Below are 23899 nucleotides of genomic sequence, written 5' to 3' on the forward strand. Positions count from 1 at the left end.
CGCTTTTAGCAATATTCCAGCAATATCATAGCGGGGACACCAGAAATGGGCTTCACACATTTTACCCATGAGGGGTATCGAACCCGGGGTCATTGGTGCTTTAACCACCAGGCTACCCCACTGCCCATAAGTGAAAATGTATACAGGGTATGAAAAAAAAGGAAACATAACTCTGTATCAATAAGTTTGATGAAGAAGTAAGAATAGACTCCAAAATGTCATGTTATGCAAATTACAGAAGCTGAAATAGAAAAATATCCCCTTCATGCGCATCACTTCTAAATGCCATTCTTTAAGTTTGTGTTTGTTCCCAACATTTCTTTCCAAATTAACACACCACAACAGCTGATACTTAACGGCTGGTCATGTTCCTCTTTCAGATCTGGTCCTTCACTGAAAGCCTTCACTTAAAGATACATATGTTTGAGGAATACCGCATTCAGAGCCTCCATGACTCAAAGTCTACCAACTCTTTGAGACCCTCACCTTCCTAAGGCACTTGCTGCACACCGTCCGCTTACAGAACCGACACTTCGTCCCCCACTCTCCGAACAGGGCAAACTTGGTGATCTTGCAAGAGAAGCAGAGCTGAAACACAAACCTTAATGTCAGAAAAGCAGGTTTGTTTGTGGCAATATTCCATCTGTATGTTTGTTTGTTTGTTGTTTAACGCCAAACGCAGCAATATTCCAGGTATATGATGGCGGTCAGTAAATAATTGTCTGGACCAGACAATCCCATTAGTCACCTTCTAGGACAAGCATTGGTTGCTGAAGACCCATTTTAACCATCACCTTCACAGATTCTACAAAAGTAGTGAGTGAGTGAGTGAGTGAGTTTAGTTTTACGATGCACTCAGCAATATTCCAGCTATATGGTGGCGGTCTGTAAATAATCAAGTCTGGACCACCAATCCAGTGATCAACAGCATGAGCATCAATCTGCGCAATTGGGAACCGATGACATGTGTCAACCAAGTCAGCGAGCCTGACCACCCGATCCTGTTAGTCGCCTCTTACGACAAGCATGGGCTACTGAAAATCAGTTCTAACCCGGATCTTCACGGGTTCTACAAAAGTAACATAAATAGACTATTACTTTCCTTATCAAAAACATATTGATCACATCCAGAGACATATTTTCACCAAATTATGACCATAGATCGACTCTTTTCACGTCAAACAGGTCCCCAGCAGTCTCTAATGACTCATGACTTTTACATCATCGTTGCTCCGAATTTCAGTCAACGGATCGTCTGGTCTAGATTTTACTACATCCAACTGTGAAAAATCTTGAATATTGTCGCAGGTGGCATTAAACAACAAACAGATATTTCCAATAATTAAGAAATGCATGAAACATTATTGTTTCTCATCTTTGATGACGCCTCGGACTGACCTTGCTCTTGGCGACCTGTGAATAGAGCTCTGGCTGGGTGATAAGGGACTCCAACTCCGCCTTGGTGAGCACAGTACGGATATGGGTCACCTCCTCCAGGGTGAGGTTCAGACACTCAATGGGGTTCTGCCACTTCTTCTGAAAGAAACAAACAATGTTATAGAACTATCACACCAGACCATAGACGTGGTTCTGTCACATCACAGCAGAGAGATGGTTTTGTCACACCAGAGCAAATCCACACAGTTCTAATTCTAATTGTCTTTGTTCACCTTACTGTCATGTAGGTTAACTTATTCAGAGTTAGTGAGTGACTCAGGTTTAACACCGATTTGAACAGCATTAAGTCATATCTAGAGATTGTTACACCAGCAAGTGTGTCATACAACTTATAAGAAACAAGTGTGAAATTTTATATTGCCCTCGATCTCACAATACATAACTTTGCAGGAGTTTCGTATAAGTCGTATGACACACTTGCTTGAGAGAATAATTTCTTTATTATCCATTTTATTCATGTACATTTGTGCAGTATAACACGGTAAGCAAGTGTGACAGCCCTCTTCATTGATGTCACAGAGGGCGAAATACAGAAACAATGGTTGCTAGGTAAAAGTGATATGTGCACATGTGCACATATGATATATATGACACTGGTTATGCTTCACCATATGGGTAATAATGCATCTCAGCTTAAAATGAAGGAAAATTAAATTCTAGTACAACTAAAACTGTTGTGAAATACATGAGCACAATTCAAGGCTCATAATATCAGACTGTAACTGATTAAGTTTAACATAGGTACTAGGGCATTTCAAGTCTATTAACCCACGGCTAAGAGCCTTTGACAGTATTCAAAGCAAGACAAAATGTCATTAAAAGTTACTCTTCCCAACAAATATATATACCAGTATTTTTTGTTCAAAACCAACCCAAAATTCCAATTTACACAAGTTTGAAACAAACTGACACAGCACCACTTGACAGTGTTAACATTTGATGAGAGTACACACGTGATGTTTCCATTTCAAACATTTTAGCAGATGTTAATAGCAAGTGAAAGTGATATTTCTCAACTTATTTATCTAAAAACCAAGACCATCATGTCTTAATTATATCTAAAATAACATATCTTCATTATAATTAAAATAAAAGAAGAACAAAATGTGAAAACTTTACTATTCTCCATATTTTGTTATTTTTCAGAATTTATCAAATTTAAATTCTATCAATAACAACTTCTGAAAAATCAAACAAAACAGAACCAAGTGAATTATATAACATGAGGATATAAATGTGATGCATCTTAAAACTTAATCTGTGTGGAATATGAACCCTCAACCTTGATGATGGGACCTCATGAATGTTGCAACTTCAACTGAATTTTGATAATGAAATCCTGCAGAGGAGTTTTTCCCCTTGCAAGGACAGAGTGAGGCTGCAACTTCCACAAGGCGTGACACTATCTGGCCATCATAATGCTATACAAGTCCTGCCCATGGTATATATAGCTGTATTTTAAAAGCCCCATAGACCTGACAACAGACCTAGTCTCAAAGAAATGTGACCAGCCCATGCTAAGCATCTTCAATCATATTTGTGTGTTTCTTCAATGCCGTTTGACATTATTTTCAGTCACTGGCTTGCCAGAATAATGTGAGCGGGAAGCCCAAATTAACACAGATAAAACAGCTTACAACTCAGATGAAGACCATGGATCGTATTCGCACAAAACTATGATTGAACCTCATGACAATGGATCCTGGCTTAGCTAAGGGAGGCAACTCTACAGGTCAGATAGACCACTGGGCTATCACCCTGACAGTGTTCCACATAAGAAACTCACAATTCAAAGGTCAGGTAACGTTTAATGTAAACTAGAGTGAAGTGTCTGAATTTTTTAGAAAGGATTAATAGAAAATAAATAATTTATCTATTCTAGTATGTCGTCTTTCCGGCAAAGAAAACAGAAGAGGAAATTGAAACTGGCAAGGAAGAGTTCATGCAAAGGAAAGTTAAGAAACTGCTCCATTTCATCCCTGGTGTATATAAAAACTTTATATTAGTGACACTTAATATTTACTACCAATACTTAGTAATCCTTATTTAATTAATTCAAATATGATCAAAATGAGCAAAGACAAATATATTAACAGTTATTAGATTTAACCAATATCGCATACAAAACATACAATTCAAACAGATCTCCTTAAAATGTCACACAGATATAATCATTAAATTCCAACCATTAAAAGAATGTTTAAAATTAAAATTCTTAATTTCTGGCATTTTTAGGGTGACAATAGGGAAAATGCTTTGTGCAAATGTTTCTCCAAGGAAAGTTTTTTTGTAGAAATTTTTAGCAAAATGTGTGTAAAAGTTTCATTTGAAAACACAAAGTGTCAACAACTGCATTCATCAACAAAACGTCAAATCAACGGGGTGCGCAAACAATCACAAACACAGAAGCTCGCTGACTCAGCAGTAAATCGATACCTCTATAACAAAGGGATGTCGATAGGGACGTTGGAATAGTTCCTGGTAGAATGAAAACTAAAACGGCAAATTGGTAAATATCAAGAAAATGCTTAAATCAAATACATTCATTCTAGCATGCATGAACTACGAAACAAGTACACGTCTCAAAATTGCTAAAATACATTCAAGCATAGCTATTCTAGTAAACTCATTCAAACTCATTTTTCAAAGAAAATACATTCAAGCATGTCTGGTAAAACTGAGCACAGGTATTAGCAAAACAACATATCAATTTCAAACTAATTACTTTCTCATATAATGATATAAATTCATTTCATTTCTGTTATAAATTTTGGAATTCTCAGCTCTTGATCAATACGAAACACATTAATTCCAATCCTGAAACAAAGAGTCATGTATCACAGTGCAAGGTGAGTTCCTGGTGAGCTCATGGTGAGTCCATGGTATCAAGTAACTAGTCTGGCTGGGAGAGCGTTCATCATGTAACTGTGATTAAATCTTGAAAAATGACACAGCAATGTCATTACTCGCAGCAATCTTGATAAGATTTGAATAAAGAAACCCAATGAGACACAATCTTGATCCTTACTGATTAGGTTGAATGGATATATAGTGATATCACTATGACAGAAATTGACACTAGCCCAAGGCAATCTTTCAGCCAGTAGAAAGTTTCTCTCTTAAACAGTGTGCCTATATGTTAAAATACACTTGACAAGTGCTACAAAAAAAATATTTTTCTGTTTTCATCATCATCTTCATTTCATCATCTGTTACAACTCACACTACCAAACACATATGAATCAAAATTCTCATCATCATCATCATCATCATCATCAACATCATCATCATGATCATCATCCAACATGGTTACAACTCACACAACCATACACTTATGAATCAAAATTATCAAATATGAAGACACTGATTGAGAGAGTTTTTGCTGTTTTAGCAATATTCCAGCATTATAATTGGACGGGACATAACAAACGGGATTCAACCCCAGGTTTTTGGCATGATAACAAATTCTATAACGATTAGGCTGTCCCATCATCCTTCCTTACAAAAGAATGCAAAAAAAAAGAATTCCAAATATGAAGACATCAAATGCCATCTGGCCATTGTTTTTGTTGATGTCATTATGGATATGTTCAACGCAACATGATGAAGCTCTCCGATGGAATCAGACAAACAGGAAAAGGCAAGAATTGTGGGTAATGGGTGAGTTAGATTAAAGACTGTTAGATTACTTACAGGTTTAGGTCGACAGTCTTGACAGTGCGAGTGACCGTTAGACTCTCCATCGCGTGTACATGCAGTTTTCCAGTTCACATGCAAAAGTTCGGATGCATTCAATTCAGACAGATCCACATCACAAACACTATCGGATACATCATGATCCGTGCAACTATCATCGACTTCCGGAATCGCACTTAAACTCCCAGCAGACGACTTCCTGTGTTCAGTTCGTTCAGACGCCATTTGACGTGAATTATTTTGACTAGTCTGGTGAGCTATCATTTGTCGCCGAATGTTACCAGCGCAATACGATGGTGGACTAGTGTAGTGTGAGGAAGAATTCTGAAATTCAACTTCCTCTTCCAGCTCTCTTTCGGGGTCTTCTGTTAAGGGAGGTAACTCTTTCTGGATTACCTTTCCCTCAGTTGGCGATTCGCACACCATGATTGTGTGTCTCCTCTGAAGTTTGCACACTCGCTCCGCAGTGGAATGATCTCGTAGGACTGTTATAGAAAAAAGTTACAATTGTCAAAAAATATTGATTCACAAAAAAAATGTTGAAAATAACTTCTACCCTCATGTACGCTATTTTTTCGTCTTCAGTTTCCGTGATGTTGCATCCTTCCGATCATTAGTAAACAATCGTGCCAAACTGACAAATTGTTCAAAATACACCAAATTTCACAAATGTGCAGTTTTGTTAACAAGCAACAATTAAACCTTTTGTTACGCCACAACTTCAACAAATGGCTTCAGTTCTGTGCAACATCTCAATACAGTGCAACCATGGTGATTTTTTCTGGTGAATGGGTCATGTGCTGGGTGTAAGGAATTGTGGGAAATTCCGCAGGCATGACTGCCCAACAAAAAGGACACTGCAGGGTCAAAACGGACGCTCGTCTTACCTGATATGCAAACTCGTCAAATTGTGATTCTCCAGTTGAATCTCAAAACAAACCATTAACCTCAATTTACAAAACCTCACATATCTTCGTCCTTTCAACCAAATTTTATCTTATCAAAACAGTTGGTCTTTTAAAAAAAGGTAAGCAGAAAGATATGAACTTCTTTCTGCAATGTGAACAATTTTCATCATAATTCCTCCATGATATGAACATCTTTCTACATAATTCCTGCCTCACTGATACAAAATCTTATGCTCGTCATATCGGGTAACACTGCTATACTGCTCAAAATATGATAAACATAAGTGAGTGAGTTTAGTTTTACGCTGCCCTAAGCAATATTCCAGCTATATGGTGCCAAGGCGGTCTGTAAATATTTGAATCTGGACCAGACAATCCAGTGATTAACATCATGAGCATGAAGGTTGTTTCTTAACTGGGTGACGAGTCTTAACGTACCTTAACATCAAAACCATTCATAAATAAAAATAATCCAAATCAGATGATCCGTTACATTCACAATGACACATGAATGGTATCTATACTAACCGGGCCGTTCCATGACAGGGGTAATGTGGTCGTGTACAGGAGACACGGGAGACAGTGGAGAGATCTGGCTGGCCCCCACGTGAGTTCTAACCTCCTCAGCAAGCTGAACCTCGTCGTCAGACACTTCCTCCTGCGACAAGTCACGTGATAATAAGAGATCTTCAAACAAAATGGTCAAGAACACTTGATTCAAAGAATGAGGTTGATGAACATCTCATGCCAAAAATCATAACAAATAAACTAATATAATCAGTTTTTCTTGTGCAGACGTCTGTTTAAAGACTGTTTAAAAAATTGAATTGGATGGTACGTCACTTTTAGCAACATACCAGCAAACTTCATGCGAATGACATCAGAATATAATTTACACATAAGATCCATATGGATTATCGAATCTGAGGCTTCGGCATGATGAACATACATTACGCACTGCCCTAAGTACCGCAACAAGCTACTGAAAAGGTTATTAAATACTTGTAAAGGATCATGTCTGAACAAGTAAATCAGTGATCGATAGCATGAACATCGAACAACATCGAGGTGAGGTGAGGTGAAATTGGGTTTAACGTCGTGCTTGAGAATATTTTGCTCATATGACGACGTGCATGTGTGTGTATGTGTATGTGCGGCTGCTTGTACTAGCCCAGACTTAAGCTGGTTTTATAGTGCTAGCTCACGGAGATACCATGCCGCAGTGAAGCATGAATACCCCACTCAGACACATTATACTGACTCCGAGCCAACCAGTCCTTGTTGTACCCATTAATTCCGAGCGCCAGGCAGGGACCAATAAATACCATATTCTAACGTGTTTTGGTATGACGCAGTTGGGGATCGAACCCGCAACCTTCCGCTCTCCGGGCGGACGCTCTAACCACTACACAACGGAGGCGGTCCATGATCATCGAATCACACTGGGTTCAATGACACAAAATCAACCAGATGACACAACAGTTTAACAGGCCTGAATAGACACAGGACAGATCAGAAAACCAAGTGTTCTGATAATTATACAACTTACCTCAAAACTGTTGTTCAGGAGAAGAGTGAAATCTGGTTTGATTACTTTCCTCACAGGAAGAGGACTTTCATCCGAATCTCCTCGATTTAGTTTCGTCACGCGATGTCTCCACTAAAAGGGAAATATCAAAATTAACAAAAGACAACAACAAGATTAAATACCATACTCAACAAATGACATATTTAACATAGATCTTATCAGTTACAAACAACTACTAACTTACATAAAGGCACATAGACATTTACAGTTAGCAATCTTAAGTTGAACTTTTGAATCTATAGGAATGAAAAAGGAAGCTTGGAAAATATACATCACACTCTGAGAAATTCCAACACAAAGTACACTTGTGTGCAATCATTCTAAATATTTTATCCAACAGCATAACAGTCACACCCTATGACAAAAACATCACTAACACATTGTCCATAAAGTTTAAAACTGACTCACAAAACACTTGCATTAACACCGTCACAGTGTCCTTACTCCCTGGACAAAGCCTTGAATGTAAACACTGTCCTAACCCTACAACTAACTAAGTAATTTAGTCAAACCTGACTGACCACGCTGATCATCGCTGGTCAAACAGCAAGTCATGAGAGTAGCTCTAGCAATCAGTCACACGACACATACTTGTCCTGTCAGCCTCGCCGTGACAACCGGCCATCGTAAACCCCCGTAGGGAGACTTCGACATTCATGACAGACGTATAACACATTCTGTGTCATTATCTAAGCCTGTGTGTGTGTGGACATCGGTTGCATAACGACTGGGTCTTTTTAAGCCATATCCTTGTGGATAGTTCTTTTAAAAAACATTTAATGCCTGTATTATTTCCTGTTTAACCATGTTTCTGTCCCTGAAGTATTCGTCACATTACTGTGAAGTGTGCACGCTCAACATTGGATGAATTCCTTCTGCGTTAGTCGTTCACAACTTCACAGTGGTTGTATGAAATAGCAACATTTGCATGCTTTTACCGACTTTATACTCCAGTATACATAAATCTTGTTTCACGGGGGATGATTTTGTCGTTTAGCAAAATACTAATGAAAATATATAATCATACCCTAAATTAAACTGTTTATTACCAATGATAATTTAAAGATACATTATGAAGTTATACTTGAAAGTTTTGAATTGTTTTTGCAGTTTTGTTTATCAATGCTGTTTTTGTTTTTTAACTTTTACATTTCTTAGTTACCAGTTATATAAATTGTATCTCATTCAAATTATATTATTACATATCACATGGTATTGTGAGTGAGTGAGTATAGTTTTACACCGCTTTTAGCAATATTATCAGCAATATCACCAGAAATGGGCTTCACACATTGTACCCATGTGGGGAATCAAACCTGGGTCTTCGGCATGACAAGCTAACGCTTTAACTACTTGGCTACCCCACTTTCCCCATGGTAATGGATGCCATGATTTCTTATTTCATACCATACCCACCAAATGTCCTTCAGTTCTCAATTTCTACTGCAATACCTAACACCCCCATACATGATACAAGAGCAGAACAACTTCAACATTAGAGTCACGTGACCTGGCTGATGGCGTGTCAACATAATCCTATGGCATGAGGCATTGCTCATACTATCGACCACAGGTTTGTTGCCTTGATATTACTGTTAGAACAACGCTGGTTTAGGCATAAAACAACATTCATTCAGTCCAGTTAATCTTGGTAACTATGGTAACAAATCTGACAGCAGCAGCGATAACCATCATGCGATTACAAAGATGGCGCTTATTACAGCAGCGGGTAGTTATTCAACTAATCATTATTAATGTCAAGAGTTAAATATGGCATGTATGTGCCAGAACTTGTAACAAGTGTATCCAGCTAACAACAGACTTGATTATAATTGACATATTCATACGCTCCTTATCATATTTATACTTCATTAACCTTTCAAGAGCCGACATCATTTAACAATGAATCACGATACTTCGGTTTATACAGCTTGGACTGATTGTGATTTACAGTAAAATGGTGAAAAATGTACTGTGGTCCTGTACCTTACTTCTTTGGGACTTAAAGTACAGTGTGTGAGTGAGTTTAGTTTTACGCCACTTTTATCAGTATTCCAGCAATATCACGGCAGGGGGCACCAGAAATGGGCTTCACACATTGCACCCATGTGGGGAATCAAACCCGGATCTTCAGCGCGAACGAGCAAACGCTTTAACTACTAAGCACACCCCACCCTCCCTTAAAGAACATGAGGTTTGATCCACTGATTCCTTAAAAAGAGTCTTTATTTCTAAAATCTTATAAATTCATTAAATTTATAAAGTCTTCATGAATGAGTGGCATTTGATCAATGATTTCCAAATCTGGTTTAAACAGAAGTGATGGTATAATTAAGATAGAAGCATTGTAGTCTTTCGTAAGATTGGCCAGTTTCACCAAAGTAGGTTTACTGCTTCAGGTCCATGTATACAGGACATATTTGTCTTAATAAGGTAAACAAATCACAATAAACATGATTCTATTAACACCTACCTCAAGTCGACCCAGTCTGTATAAATCCTATTGAGATATTAGCACCATAGCTAAAGAACCACCAGCCATGATGTCACGTCCCAAGCCAATCAAATTGGATTTAGCTTTGACGACATCTGTCCGATATGTCCCTCTGACATGTCAAATTAACTGACCAACGCAGGCGTCTAAATATTGGCCCAGTCTGACAGTGGCCAGATAACCTATCAACTCCCAAAATAGCTGAGATAATGTCAGTTCCCCTTCCAGTCCTACGAGCTGAATGAGCCCTGAGGGGGAAAGCATATTTCTGTCCCACCTAGAAGCAATGCTGAGTATAGTCTGTGATCACAAATGTGAATTACTTACTTAATATTATACACTTAAACACAAGCCTCAGGCATATTCTGGTACCTAGAGTAATGACCTATGCGTGGGCTATATCACTGTTTCAGACCAAATAGTTTAGCATAGTTTAGCTGATTCAGTCTGGGCTTCAAGACCTACATTTTTGTCTAAGACAGTCACCACTTCAAAGCCTATGTTTTTTCACTGAATTATTATGAAGTAATAATTTTTACAAAATTTCATTATCAGCACTTTAAGACTAATTTTTTTCTGGCCATTCAGCACTTCAGAACCTTAATTTTGGTCTGGCCAGTCAGCACTTCAGCACTTCAAGAACCTAAATTTTGCAGCCAGTCAGCACTTCAAGACCTAAATTTTCGTTGGCCAGTTGGCACTTCAAGAACTAAAATTTGGTGTGGCCACTCAGCACTTCAAGGCCTAGAATTTGGTCTGAAACAGTCAGAACCAGTCACCAGTATTCCAGCTATACCCAAACTGTAGATAAACAATGGAATTTGGACCAGACAAACCTGTGATTTAATTACGAGCAAATTCCAACGCTGCTGGGCTTAAATGACACACAATCACCCAAGTCTTTTAGCCTAATCACTCAATACACATTCTAGCCACTGACAGCTGGCATAGCTTGTTCAGGAGCTACTTTAACCCAGAATGCCAACAGGCAGTGTTACATAACATCTTTCAAAGTTCCTTCTCAAGACTAATTGGTTCTGTTCTGTATACACAAACTACCAAACCATGTCATCATCAAGTCATTAACTTAAACAAATGTTACCATGTACTCTGGACTGTCATCTGTCATGGTTCAGTGAACATGACACAGATGCCCTTACACTGACTGACTGAGTTTGTTTTTACGCCGCTTTTAGCAATATTCCAGCAACATCACGGTGGGGACACCAGAAATGGGCTTCACACATTGTACCCATGTGGGGATTCGAACCTGGGTCTTCGGCTTGACGAGCCAACGCTCAGATGCCCTTATAATAAGAGTGAGTGAATGAGTTTAGTTTTACGCCGCTTTTAGCAATATTCCAGCAATATCACAGCAGGGGACACCAGAAATGGGCTTCACACATTGTAACCATGAGGTGAATCGAACCCAGGTCTTCAGCATGAAGAGCGTACGCTTTAACCACTAGGCTAAGCCACCCCCCTCTTTACACTTAGAGTAAATTCAGGTAAATTTACATAACACCTATATTACATACTTGTGGAGAATTTTCTTAAACTATAACAAACATGTAAATACAATCAGGTGATAATTGTTTACAAACAGATTTTTAACAGTGACACATAATCCTTTTTCACATTTTTCTTGAAATTGAATGCTACAGTTAATATGAAACAAGATTTAATACTGCATTCCGACTGTTAAAACAATTACTAAGATCCTAAGTCCCCAAAATGACAACAATTTTCAAAGACTCCATAAACTTGAATTATGAGAAACACTTTCAAAATTCCTAACCTCTCAATCATTGACTCTTCATGCAAAAAGTATTAAAACCCAGATGCCAAGACTAATCCCCCACAACTAGAAAAAGTGAACACTAATCCCCTCACAACTAGAACACTTCTTTAACATCTGAGGCTTTATGACATAAAACTCATGTATTTTCCACACAAACAAACATAAATATCAATGTTTATAATAACTAAATAACCCATGGTTTGTAATTGCTTGGTAGATAAAATTGATTTACACAGATAATCACCTACGTCATCAAAGTTTATCCCTTAATTTACATAACATGTTTTAGATGACAAGACAAGTTCAATGGTTGAGCAAACATCAAGGTATTTGCAGCTTGCGACTGTGACCTACGACCTACATCATCCCGACAGTCACAGTAGCATGATCAGCTATACCCATTTAACAACATCGCCTTTATAAGGTCCACAATGCATCTCTGTAAAAGGAAAGCTGTAACACGTGGGAACGTTTCTTAATCGTGTTTCTCAAATTGTCTACTTTACATACCAGGTTGTTTGCATACAGGGTCATGGCTCCGTGGTGGTTTAATGTGATATGTTTTCACTGTCCATTGAGAAGATGGGGAAATGTTCAGCTTGGATTCAACGCTGATGATTCATGGTGACATATACACACAGTTTAAATATCTTTAAATTTATTTATTTATTTATTTATTTATATATTTTAAAATTTCATTCATTTTTCATTTACTTATTCATTTATTTATTTATATATTTCACCGTTTAAAGATCTTTCTTGATATGCTGTTCATTCATTCATTCATTCATTCATTTATTCATTCATTCATTTGAAATCCAAATTAAATATTTCTGAAACAGACACCACACATCATTTACCACATTTTGTTAAAAGTATATTCTATAAATATTTTCACACTTTGTACAAGTTACTTTTGATCTTGAAAGGCATTAAACAGGCTATGAAATATAAACTCACTCACTCACTCAAAGGCAGTGAGCATTTCCTGATCTGGTAATGTCAAATCATCTTTGAAACATGAACGAACTTGCATCTTGAATATGTACATATCTTTAACAAATACAATCAATCCTGGGTCAATGTCAACTTGAAACAGAAATATGTACATATCTTTAACAAATACAATCAATCTGATCTGATTCACTGATTCATAAGAAAGTTAAAAAAATAATGTAAATTTAATGATAACAGCAGTCATATATTTGTAGTGACACCACCAAAATGCAGACACAATCAATATCAATCTAAAATCTTTATATTTGATGATATCAAAAAGATATATAAAAAATAGAAAAGAAAATCAAAGAAAAGTTAAAAATTCAAAATTGCACAAAGTTCAGCTACACTTGCAACAGTTCTCATACAACAAACAATGTCAAGAGAATAAAGAGATATCTAATGACTGAATATTTATAGAGTGAAGGGTATAGTTTTGTTTGATACAAAATGACAGACGATGGATGCACTTTCAGTGTATTGTATAGCTCACCAATACAATAAGCAATACAACTCACATTTTCTAGTAGACGACATTGAAAGGAACATACATCTGGTATGTCGAGGGTGACGAACGTACACTTTAGTGCATACAGCTTAGCTTGAAATAACATGCCATAATTGCAGTTTAACAGAAACAGAAGGTCAGAGGTCAATACGGTGATGATGCTTGGAGAGGACTTAGTTATGATGTAATTTGTGTTGGCAGGAAAATAGCATCAATAACTGATAGCCTCCATGCATGCAACGTTTGCAAGAAAAGTGTCATATATTTGTTAACAAAGGGCAAAATGTTGTGCTTAAACACTTAAACATGGCATTAATAGCTTGCACATAGTTTACAGGGCATTACAGACCATCCATTAAATGTTTAGGGGGTGAGGTGGGGGTAATAGATTTCTCCAAAACTGAAAAGAACAACCTTTTCGCTGGAAATCCTAAAATTAAAATGTGTTGGAATGAAATTAAGATTATTAGTCATATTTTTTCAGAGAAATTAATGGCATGTTTGGAACTTGTGACTGAAACGCTATATAATCTTTATCAAAAAACCTCTTTCAACCCATGGTCAGGAATACTGCTTTCCTAAATACTTTCCTCAAGCTTATTTATGGACCTTTGCAGTCTTTAAAAGGGGAATGGTGGGACACCGACAGTTGTTGAATTATGATTTACTTCAGAACAATGTAGCTATTAAATAACAAGGATTTACATCTATTCTTGAAAGTCGTCAATTCTGGATGCTTCAACCTTTCAGCCTTTACGATTTCACTTCGTAATAATAATTGTATATTTATTGAAATATCATCAGCCTCATGACATGATACGAAAGTCTTGCGATATCATCATCATCATAAGCTACTGTTCACAAAGGTACCTTTATCAATTTCAAGGTCACTGTTTGGGGAGTTAATTAACCGCAGGAAAACCTGCATTTGGCCGAATGCACGCAGTGTTTGCACACATCGGAAAACTCAAAACTCTTTCAGCACAAAACACACATGAATTTTTGCTTAGTCACAGAAACATTACGAGACAGACAGATATTGATTTTTATAGTTTTTTGCATCAAAACAGTTCAAAACAAATGTACATTCCAGTGAACATGAGTGAATTTTCTTATTTTGTTAAGTGATTCATAGGTTTCTCTGGGTCATCGAAAACATGTTTTTTTCATAAGTATGTACAAATTCTTATGGGAAAATAACAAAAACCTAGCTATATAGATTGGATGAGAAGCTTGGGAGGGTGGAGTGTTAGCATGTGGAAATAATGATTCTACATTCCATGTCCAAAATTTGGGGCCCATAAACCATAAACCTTATTTAATTGCAAAGAGCAGGGCTTACTTGTTTATTAGATGTTTCAAAATCTTCTAAAATTTCAAATTTCTGGAATCAATTTTATTTTTATTCAAGTCATTATACATGCTTACTTGGAATTTCTTCAGTTTAACACCAACATCAATAGAAACATTAAATCACGCAATCATAAATGCTGCTATTGACATACCAGGTCTCCTTGATTAACATTATTACTTACTTATCTATCTAGAAACAATGCTGTATTATTACATAGATGACAGAAATATTCATATGAATGAATACACCTGATGAATTTGGAAAGTAGAGAACACCCCAACACAAATGTATCCTTGTATAAAACAGTTGCAAGTGAATCTCACACCACTAAAGCCTAGTCCTTAAGTTATAAAAGCAACTGTTCGTGGAGAGTTCAACAAATACAAAAACTCAATTTATCCCCACTTGCTCTAAGGAAAGAAACTGATTTGCCTATTGGGAATACTACAAAAAGAGACCTCTAAAACAAGTTTTTCAAATAAAACTTAAACTACACTAAGCACTGAACAAAAATTATCTGCGAATGTGAGATCTTGTTTCAAAACTCTAGATCTGTGGCACACAACAGAATTACAAAGTGCATCACAGCAGATGAAGTGACAGTTGGTATGATCTCACACAGTGCATAAACTTGGAAATGGAGGGAGATGTTGCAACACAAGTTGATGTACTACGAAACTCAGAGACACTACATCTTCAAGAATCAGGGCTATCAGTAACAAGATATCGCCATTCCAGGATCCAATGACAAATATTATTGTTTGCCTAGCAACATGAAAATTATTCGGATTATCCAATATTTAAAAACATACAAGCTCATACAGTTTCGAGGAGAACTTTGTCATGTGGATCAAGGGTGTTATGAGACAGCAGAAACAATAATAGCCCTGATTATAGAGGATGGTAGAAAACTGACATCCATCTTACCTCAATGCCAGTTAAAAAAAATACATTTGTCACAGAACTAGCCTTGTCAAAACTGTGCTTTAATAATTTGACTCATACCTTTTTTTAAAGATTTGATGTTTTGAAAGTGATTTTTACTGTTTTACTGTTATAATCTTCAGCACAGTTTCTCAAACTGCAAGCCATGTACAAGTTGTGATTATTTCACAAAGTTCACCATCCTGGTTTTGTAAGAACAAAATGTCCATCTGATTAGATCTCTTTTCATAAAAAAAAATATTATTCATACAAACAAACATTAAATGGTAGTTATAAATCATATTCTGACTGTAAAATATTTTCAATATATTATTTTTTAATTTCATATTGATCAATGTAGACGAAAGAAGTACATGACTTGCAAAATTTCTAAGGCTACAGCATGGCGCCATATTTTGTAACCAATTCAAAGTAAGGCCAAAATATATATTTTATATTTTATTATAAGCACATTAGTTTTTAATAAACAAACTTTTAAATGGCTGAACATTTTTGCCCATATACCAAGATTGAACAGTTAAAGAATTATCCATAAACACAGAAAACAAATTGGTCTGGATTAACACAATTGTTAAACATTTCAAGTCTGACATTTATTACATAGTCAGTGTATATTAGTTCACAAGAGATGGCGCCAAGCTGTTCTACAGAAGCAGGGAAGGTGACAGTACCTGGGGATGTCTTGTCAGACTCACCAACGAGGCGACCATCTCTGATGGGCCTCAATTTGGGCATAGACCGAATGTCTGTAAGCAGAAGTTCATGGGGGTCGTGGACTTTTGGTGGCGGTGATTTCAACTTTCTGTCCTTCACCTGAAATGAAAATCATTTTCATATGTTATTAGTTTATCATAAGCTATATAACCCAATTGATAGCCACATACGCTGTCATCATCATCCATAATATTAAGAGCTAGCAATATAGATTGTAAATTATCATCACCACCACCACCCATAATACCAGTAAGTACTAGCAGTATACCATCATCATCATCATCATCATCCATAAAACCAGTAAGTACTAGCAATATACATTTATACATCATCATCATCAACCATATTACCACTAAGTACTAGCAATATACATTGCAATCATCATCATCATCACCAAATACATCGCTTTGACACATTCTTGCAATGTGATACCGTCATCATCATCAAATATCTTGCTGATATGACACATTCTTGCAATGTGATACCGTCATCATCATCATCATCAAATACCTTGCTGATATGACACAATCTTGCAATGTGATACCCTTCTTAACAGAAAGTCATGAGACTACATTTTCCCATGTTAAGAACCATATTCCACGATCAGCTAACCTCTAGACACCACCACAATATAAGCCAATCCTATGTCATCCTTCTCACCGTGAACTGTATCAATGCCAGCCTCCTGGCTGCTGAAGAAGGTGGATATTCCAAGTTACATCACGCTCTCAATCCATCACACCACACAAATGCTAAATAAACACCGACCACAAGATAACTCCATGAATATTGTATATCAATCTCTGAACAGTGTTCAGTCAAACAAAACACTCCAGGGTTTCTGTTGTGAAAATACGATGTGTATTTGTGCAAGAGTGCAACTGAAGAACAACGAATCAACTTTTCAATCTTCCACTTCTACCTCCTTGTGCCCTATGAAACATGCACTCTTTTGTCAATAGCCATGACAACTACAATTTTGCTTTACAGAGATATAACCTGCTACTCTTGTAGAAAATCTCTTTAAGTGAGGCTTCATTAAGTAATCTGTTTTCAAATCCTGCTGACAGCAAAGCAATGGAACTTGGAAAGAAAATCACAAAAGCGTTTTTGTTTCATTAATGCAAACTTATTGTTCATGATAAAAAACAGAAGAAATCAGAAAAATTGAGCTAAGCTGAACAATAACAGCACAGGCTGAAACATATTAAGAAGAAAGTTCAAAGAATGAAAAAGACAATCTGAAATGTCTTGTTCTTTATCAATTTTCCAATCAGAACCTTTAACAAAAACTTCATGAACCAAAGAATAAAGAACGCCTGTCCAAAGAGTAGAACCAAACTAAAGAATAATGCTGTTGCATTATGGTAACTCAATAGAAAAGGCATTAAAGGGCTCAAAGATATAAATGAATGTTGACTGGTCGCAGGTGCTCCAGCAGAAACTCGATTTTTTGCCAAGTTTTCAAGACCAATTAATCAAATTTTCCCCATACCCTGTCATCACTGAATCCTCCACAAACCAGAAACCAAGAACATATTCATCAATAAGTAAACATACATAAAAGTCGAATAAATAACCCGATCCATTACAAGAACATTCCAAATGTTGCAAGTAACACAATATACTACTTCCCTACCTCACAATCCTGAACGCGTCTAGCCTTCCCTGTGTGAAGCTACAGAAAGCACCAAATGAAAGACAACTGATAATAATGCCCTTGAGAAGACGTCCATTCACAATTTTACCAAACGGGAAAAGTTTAGAAGAAATTACGCATCTCCAATTTGCTTCCAAAACCACTGATGTGTTTCTGCAGAGCTCGGATCGATATTAAACCAGAACAAGACACCTACACAGATTTTTTTTCAAATCAGAACGTCTGCCTTAAGACATTGTTCAGAACTAGCATGATCTAAAATGCTTAACTGACCTCAACTCCAATAACAATCAATCTAAAGCCAATTACATCTCGCAAAACAGTCTACAGAAGCTATTTTAGCATATTTCACGATATATATATAGATATACCATTTGCAGATTTACCTCTCATCTTTCCTCAAGTAAATTACAGTAGACTTCTTCCTAGTTTCTTATTTATCTTAATTAAGGTGTTAAGACACCACGTTGGAGAGTTGATATAAAAGCTCTATATTTAGTGCAGAAGGATTACCTGTGATGCAGTTAATCAAAAAGCATGTACAAAAAAAACTCTAAAAAAGATTATAGAGCACCTCTAAATATATAGTTCAGGACCAAGGTTTCAAAATCTTGCAAGAATGAGCCATTTCTGATCATCAACACTGGTTCAGACTTCCACAAGGCAGTGGTCTATTATAAACTTTGAGTTACAATACTCCTTTGCTATATTTGCTTTGTGTCATGTTGGAAAAGAGTGTATTTTATTCAACAGGGTAAAATCCCAATATTTCACGTGTGCATTTTAGTGGTTTGCAGCCTAGTGGTTAAAGGGTTCGCTTGTCACGCCGAATACCCAGGTTCAATTCCCCACATGGGTACAGTATTTAAAGCCCATTTCTGGTGTCCCCCACCATGATATTGCTGGAATATTGCTAAAAGCAGCGTAAAGTAACTATGTACAGTATTTCTGTAGACTTAAGCTTAGTACGGGCTGGGCAGAAGGGAAAATAATGCTGTTCACGCACTGTGAAACAGACTAAGCATTTCTGTTACATGGACCCGTGAAGATCCGGTTAAAATTGATCTTCAGCAACCCATGATGGTCGTAAGAGGTGACTAACAGGATTGGGTGGTCAAGCTCGTTAAATTGGTTGACACATGTCATCGTATCCCAATTGTGTAGATTTATGCTCATGATGTTGATCACTGGATTGTCTGGTCCAGATTCGATTATTTCCAGACAACTACCATATAGCTGGAATATTGCTGAGTGCAGCGATAAACAGCAAACCAACCAACCAAATCTGTTCCATCAATGGGTTTCAGCTTGATGTAGGAGGGCAAGTCACCAGTGATGCAGGTCTCCGAGAGTTACTGGTACTACTTTGATGCAACCTATAACCACGATGCTGACAAACCTGGAGACAGAATCAGGGGGAACGGCGATTCGAATCCTTCAATCAGTCTGGTTTCAAAAGAGGGTCGTTTTAGTCTCAGCAACCCATCAAAATACTATTTATTATCTGCAGCCATTATTCACGGTGTTAGCTCAAGATGATTGCGGAAGCATTCAAAACATGTCCATCCCCACACAAAATCAATAAATTCCACTTAAAATATCGGACAGTCAGTTGAATATTCACAAATATATTCCACTGGAGAGAAAAAAATAAAAGATTTCTTTTTTCGTAAAGAGAGCGTGAGAGGAATAATCTGGCATTCCACCATTACTGTCCAACAGCAAGTATTAACAGTTTTCTGCTGTTTGGAATCGGTGAATTAAAGTAAAGCTTCTCAATTCTTAGAATTAATGACATGACAATGAAACTTTAGGGATCAAAAATAGAATTTTAGATTTTCTAATAAAAAAAAATACATATAAAATATTAACGTTAAATATAGAAACATATTATTCCTTCAAAGTGACACAAACATTTTTTCACTTATGTTCAAAGCAAAATGAATAAATACAGGAAATTTGTAAAATACAAGCCACCACCACCAAAAACATCAAATGTATCAGTCTTCTGAATATATGACACATTTCATGGCTAACAACTTCTTTTTATTCTTTATATAAGAATAAGCCTTAATCCATCAAGATAAATACACTTTCAAATCTATGTTCACAGCATAGGTAAATGCATAATAACAGGAAATGAGTTGGTTTTTTTAAAAACCACAAGCAACAAAAACATCAAATGATAAGCCTTAAACCACCAAGAAAAATACACTCTTAAATCTATTTTCACAGCATAGGTGAATGCATACTTGAAGGAAATGAGTTAACCCCCATAAACAACAACAAAATAGACAAAAACAAATGGATAAAGCCTTTAACCCCTGAGAAATATACACTCTATTAAATCTATGTTAACAAATATCAATTCACACACTTACACAAAGGTTGATAAGATCAGGTTACGGACACTTCTACCGCTACCAACAACACTGTCCGGGACTGTCACGACACCCAACACATGATTTAACCGAGCTTTGTGTCCCCACTTTTCCCACCCTCCACACAATGACGGAGCGGGCATGCTGTAAACGTGTTGACCCAGTAAAACACCCCCTCACAAGCCTATTGTCACCCTCACGTGTTGCCGGTAAAACGTCATTTATAAATATAGGTATGAAGACCTACCCTACATTTACTTAAGAGTGTCCAGTATATCGTTAAATGTCTTAGACATTTTCTTGTCGAGTTGAGACGCAAGACTTATCACTGCTCTGTTGGAGGTGGGCGAAAATAGAATAAATGACATTTCTGATCATATTTTTGTTTTAGTTACACAATTATATTGACATGTGGTCAATTACGCTTATCTCATCTTTAAACCTGTCTTGCAATCAAAACTATTGGTTATTCCTGAAGAGAAACACAACACAACACTGACACCTGTGACACATCTGTCTGACACCTGTTGGAGTTCTGTCAAACTTAAAAATCAAACTAATTCTTGCATCTAAAAACAAGTACTGCTAAATGCAATTAATCCAACTTACCTACACAATATGCTTTGAAAGAAACTAAGCCAAACCAAAATGCTCAGCAAAACACATATTCCATTCTGTTTCGGTCAAGGTAAACCTGCCTAGCTAGAAAGATTCATGGACAGTTGTGTTGCACCTATAAATAACTCCAATAGAAATGGGGTTATTAAGATAGTATCGTGAAAGCAGTATTCAGGAACAGTAGACTTTACCTTCTCTATTCTATCCCAATGCAGTCGACCTATTTTCTCTATGTTATATATACCTGCCGAATGACATGTGAGAATAGCTAGAAATAAATACTTGTACACAGCCTTTGGTAAGAAATACCTCTATGTAAATTACACTTTAGGTTGATATACTATCAGCCTGACAACTTGTTTAGGGTATTATACCATCTTTCCATGAAACGTTTTTCAACAATAATCAAAACCAAATACAATGTACCATATTTATGGAGGTGTTAACTCAGATTTACATGGAAAATGGCAAAAGAGGTTGAGTTTTAGCTATCACTGATAAACCATTAGGAAACATTACAGGTATACACACATTATATTTCAACGAATTTCATTGACAATTTCTTTAACCATTCCCGGCCAAGGAAACTCAACTCAACTCAACCCTGTCCATATACAATTCTCCTACTGTAGTTATCAAACATTATACCATTTATATGTACTGGGAATAGTATGAAATACAAAAAACCAAAAACAAAAGCACACAAAATAAATGTTTATGAAATTTTCAAAATTGAAATCAAAATATATTACCTACAAAAACATACATGAATATTTAATCATTTTGCAAAATAATCCTGGAAACTATCAGAGAAGACGACTTATAGAGGATTGACTAAAAAAATTGTTTTTACACAAATGACTAAAAACAGACAAGCTGACACACAGCCCCTTGTGTGTGTACGTTCCTAAAACAAACAGAAAACTTAGAAAGAACTGGTAAACAATCAAACAACATGGCAACAAATGTGTACTACACACAAGATTTTCCACAAGCTCAACTCTCCTACCTGTTTCCCTGGGATCATTTGAGCATTTGCGCTGTCTAATATGCAGACTGCCTCCATTCAGGAAATCTGTTTACTTTTACTGGGGTGCTAAGATGGTTCTTACCAAGGTGAAGGTCAGGAAAAGCCTCAAAACATGCTGGGCAGATGATCACATATTCTAGCCATGAGCTCAAGCTGTGTTCTGAATCAGACACTAAGCTTCCATTAACGATTCTTCACACTGGTTTAGAGTTGTATTGGATTTCTTCAACCTGAGATAAATTATTCCAAAATTATCACCACGAATGATGCAATATATTCCCTGCTTCCAGACAATGACATTTAACCATGTAAGAGGCGCTGTCAGACGGACCAATCTCAAAAAACATCCGTTGGTAACACGAGGATTAGTCCTTCAATGGGACAGCTCAGCCACTGACATTTAAACATGAAAAATCGGAAAGAGAAAATGACAAAAACACATCCAACAATATTCGTCTCCTGTCTGACCACAATGAGGAGAAATAACCTCACTCAATCATTACAGGAAATATCGACAGAATACTTTTTTTCCGAAGCTATGACCAACCTAACAGTAAGAGAGCCATTCTACAAGACATAATATGATTGAGCCTATGCGGACTTAACATGCAATATCAGAGTAGCTGAGCGCCGCGGGGCTTGATGTTCGGAAACAAGGTCTTCATGACACAGAGACATCGACATAAAAAAGTGGCATTGATCAATTGTTGTCAGGGAAGCATTGGCAAAGTTTGTCGTTTAATTTGAAGAAATGAGGCATTAATTCGAATTTTCTCATCATTATGGGGCATCGTGTACTTAGAGTCTGGTTACTAAGGTGAAAATTCGGACAAAGACACATGATTCCAGAGAACCATTGCATAAACATCCGATCTATTTGTTTTTTTGTGATGGTTTAACCTTTAGAGGATTTACAGAGTTGTCATTTGTCATCAGGAAAGTGACGTTTAAGAACAGTTTGGCATTTTTTGCAATGATATGCATGATGCCATTCTTGTCACAAGCTAGGGATCTATTTCTAGGAATAGAATATTGTTTCAAAGAAACTATCCCGCCTTCAAAGATGTCTTATGCATGCATTTTGAGGGATCGCTGAAAGTTACAAAAACAGGAATGTTTTCTAACAGGAGAACATTAACTCAGGTTCTACTTTCCACAGCAATGCTAAGTATATTTTGAGATTGTGATTAATCATATATTGGTCATCAACATAATAAAACCCTTCCTAAATTATTTGGTTAGGCCAGACCAAATTTATTTCTTGTTTTACGGATCTGCCAGTGGTATTTTTCAAGAATAAGAATAAGAATAAACATAAAAATTAATTTTCCCTGCTCAAAAAATAAAATTTTAATATTTTTATTGGCCAAAAATGTAAATGTGCAAGAAAATGTTTTTAGATTGTTTTTTGCCCTATATACACTTCATAAATTGCCAAAAGTAAAATACGTTTTCTGAGGACAAAAATCTGTAAAACAAGAAATAAAATTGGTCTGGCCTTAAGGTAATTATTAAAAGCAAGAAAAAGTATACTTGACAAAAACATATTTTTAAAATGATATCACTAATGTTTTGTGAATAGGTGAAATATACACGGTAATATTAAATATATTTTTACTGTTGGTGGCCAAAAGGCTACTTCCCTTTTCTAACTGATCTTGAAGTCTTCGTTCATTACTGATAGGTAATTGAAGTATCTTTTTGTTATTTGATATGCAGAGATAATTACTGCAGCCGAGTTTGTT

General features: G+C 36.5%; 1 protein-coding gene across 7 annotated transcripts in view; it reads right to left on the reverse strand.

The window, feature by feature from the left end:
• LOC124284249 (protein spire-like) overlaps positions 1 to 23899 on the reverse strand; it is a 37643-nt gene that overhangs the window by 5245 nt on the left and 8499 nt on the right. For 2 of the 7 annotated variants that reach the window (XM_046720328.1, XM_046720335.1), the window contains exons 2-8: positions 16423 to 16564; positions 7612 to 7722; positions 6591 to 6720; positions 5152 to 5639; positions 3895 to 3951; positions 1399 to 1536; positions 487 to 588 (exon numbers count right to left, since the gene is read on the reverse strand). In XM_046720328.1, coding sequence (XP_046576284.1) covers positions 487 to 588; positions 1399 to 1536; positions 3895 to 3951; positions 5152 to 5639; positions 6591 to 6720; positions 7612 to 7722; positions 16423 to 16461 — 1065 coding nt within the window. In that variant the 5' untranslated portion in view covers positions 16462 to 16564. Of the gene's footprint in view, positions 1 to 486; positions 589 to 1398; positions 1537 to 3894; positions 3952 to 5151; positions 5640 to 6590; positions 6721 to 7611; positions 7723 to 16422; positions 16565 to 21115; positions 21196 to 23899 lie in introns of those variants that run through there. The other 5 variants (XM_046720345.1, XM_046720320.1, XM_046720351.1 and 2 more) reach the window with 5 other exon arrangements.

This window comes from Haliotis rubra, unplaced genomic scaffold, assembly GCF_003918875.1.
Source record: "Haliotis rubra isolate DU_JTF1 unplaced genomic scaffold, ASM391887v1 Scf11, whole genome shotgun sequence".
NCBI classification, from domain to species: domain Eukaryota; kingdom Metazoa; phylum Mollusca; class Gastropoda; order Lepetellida; family Haliotidae; genus Haliotis; species Haliotis rubra.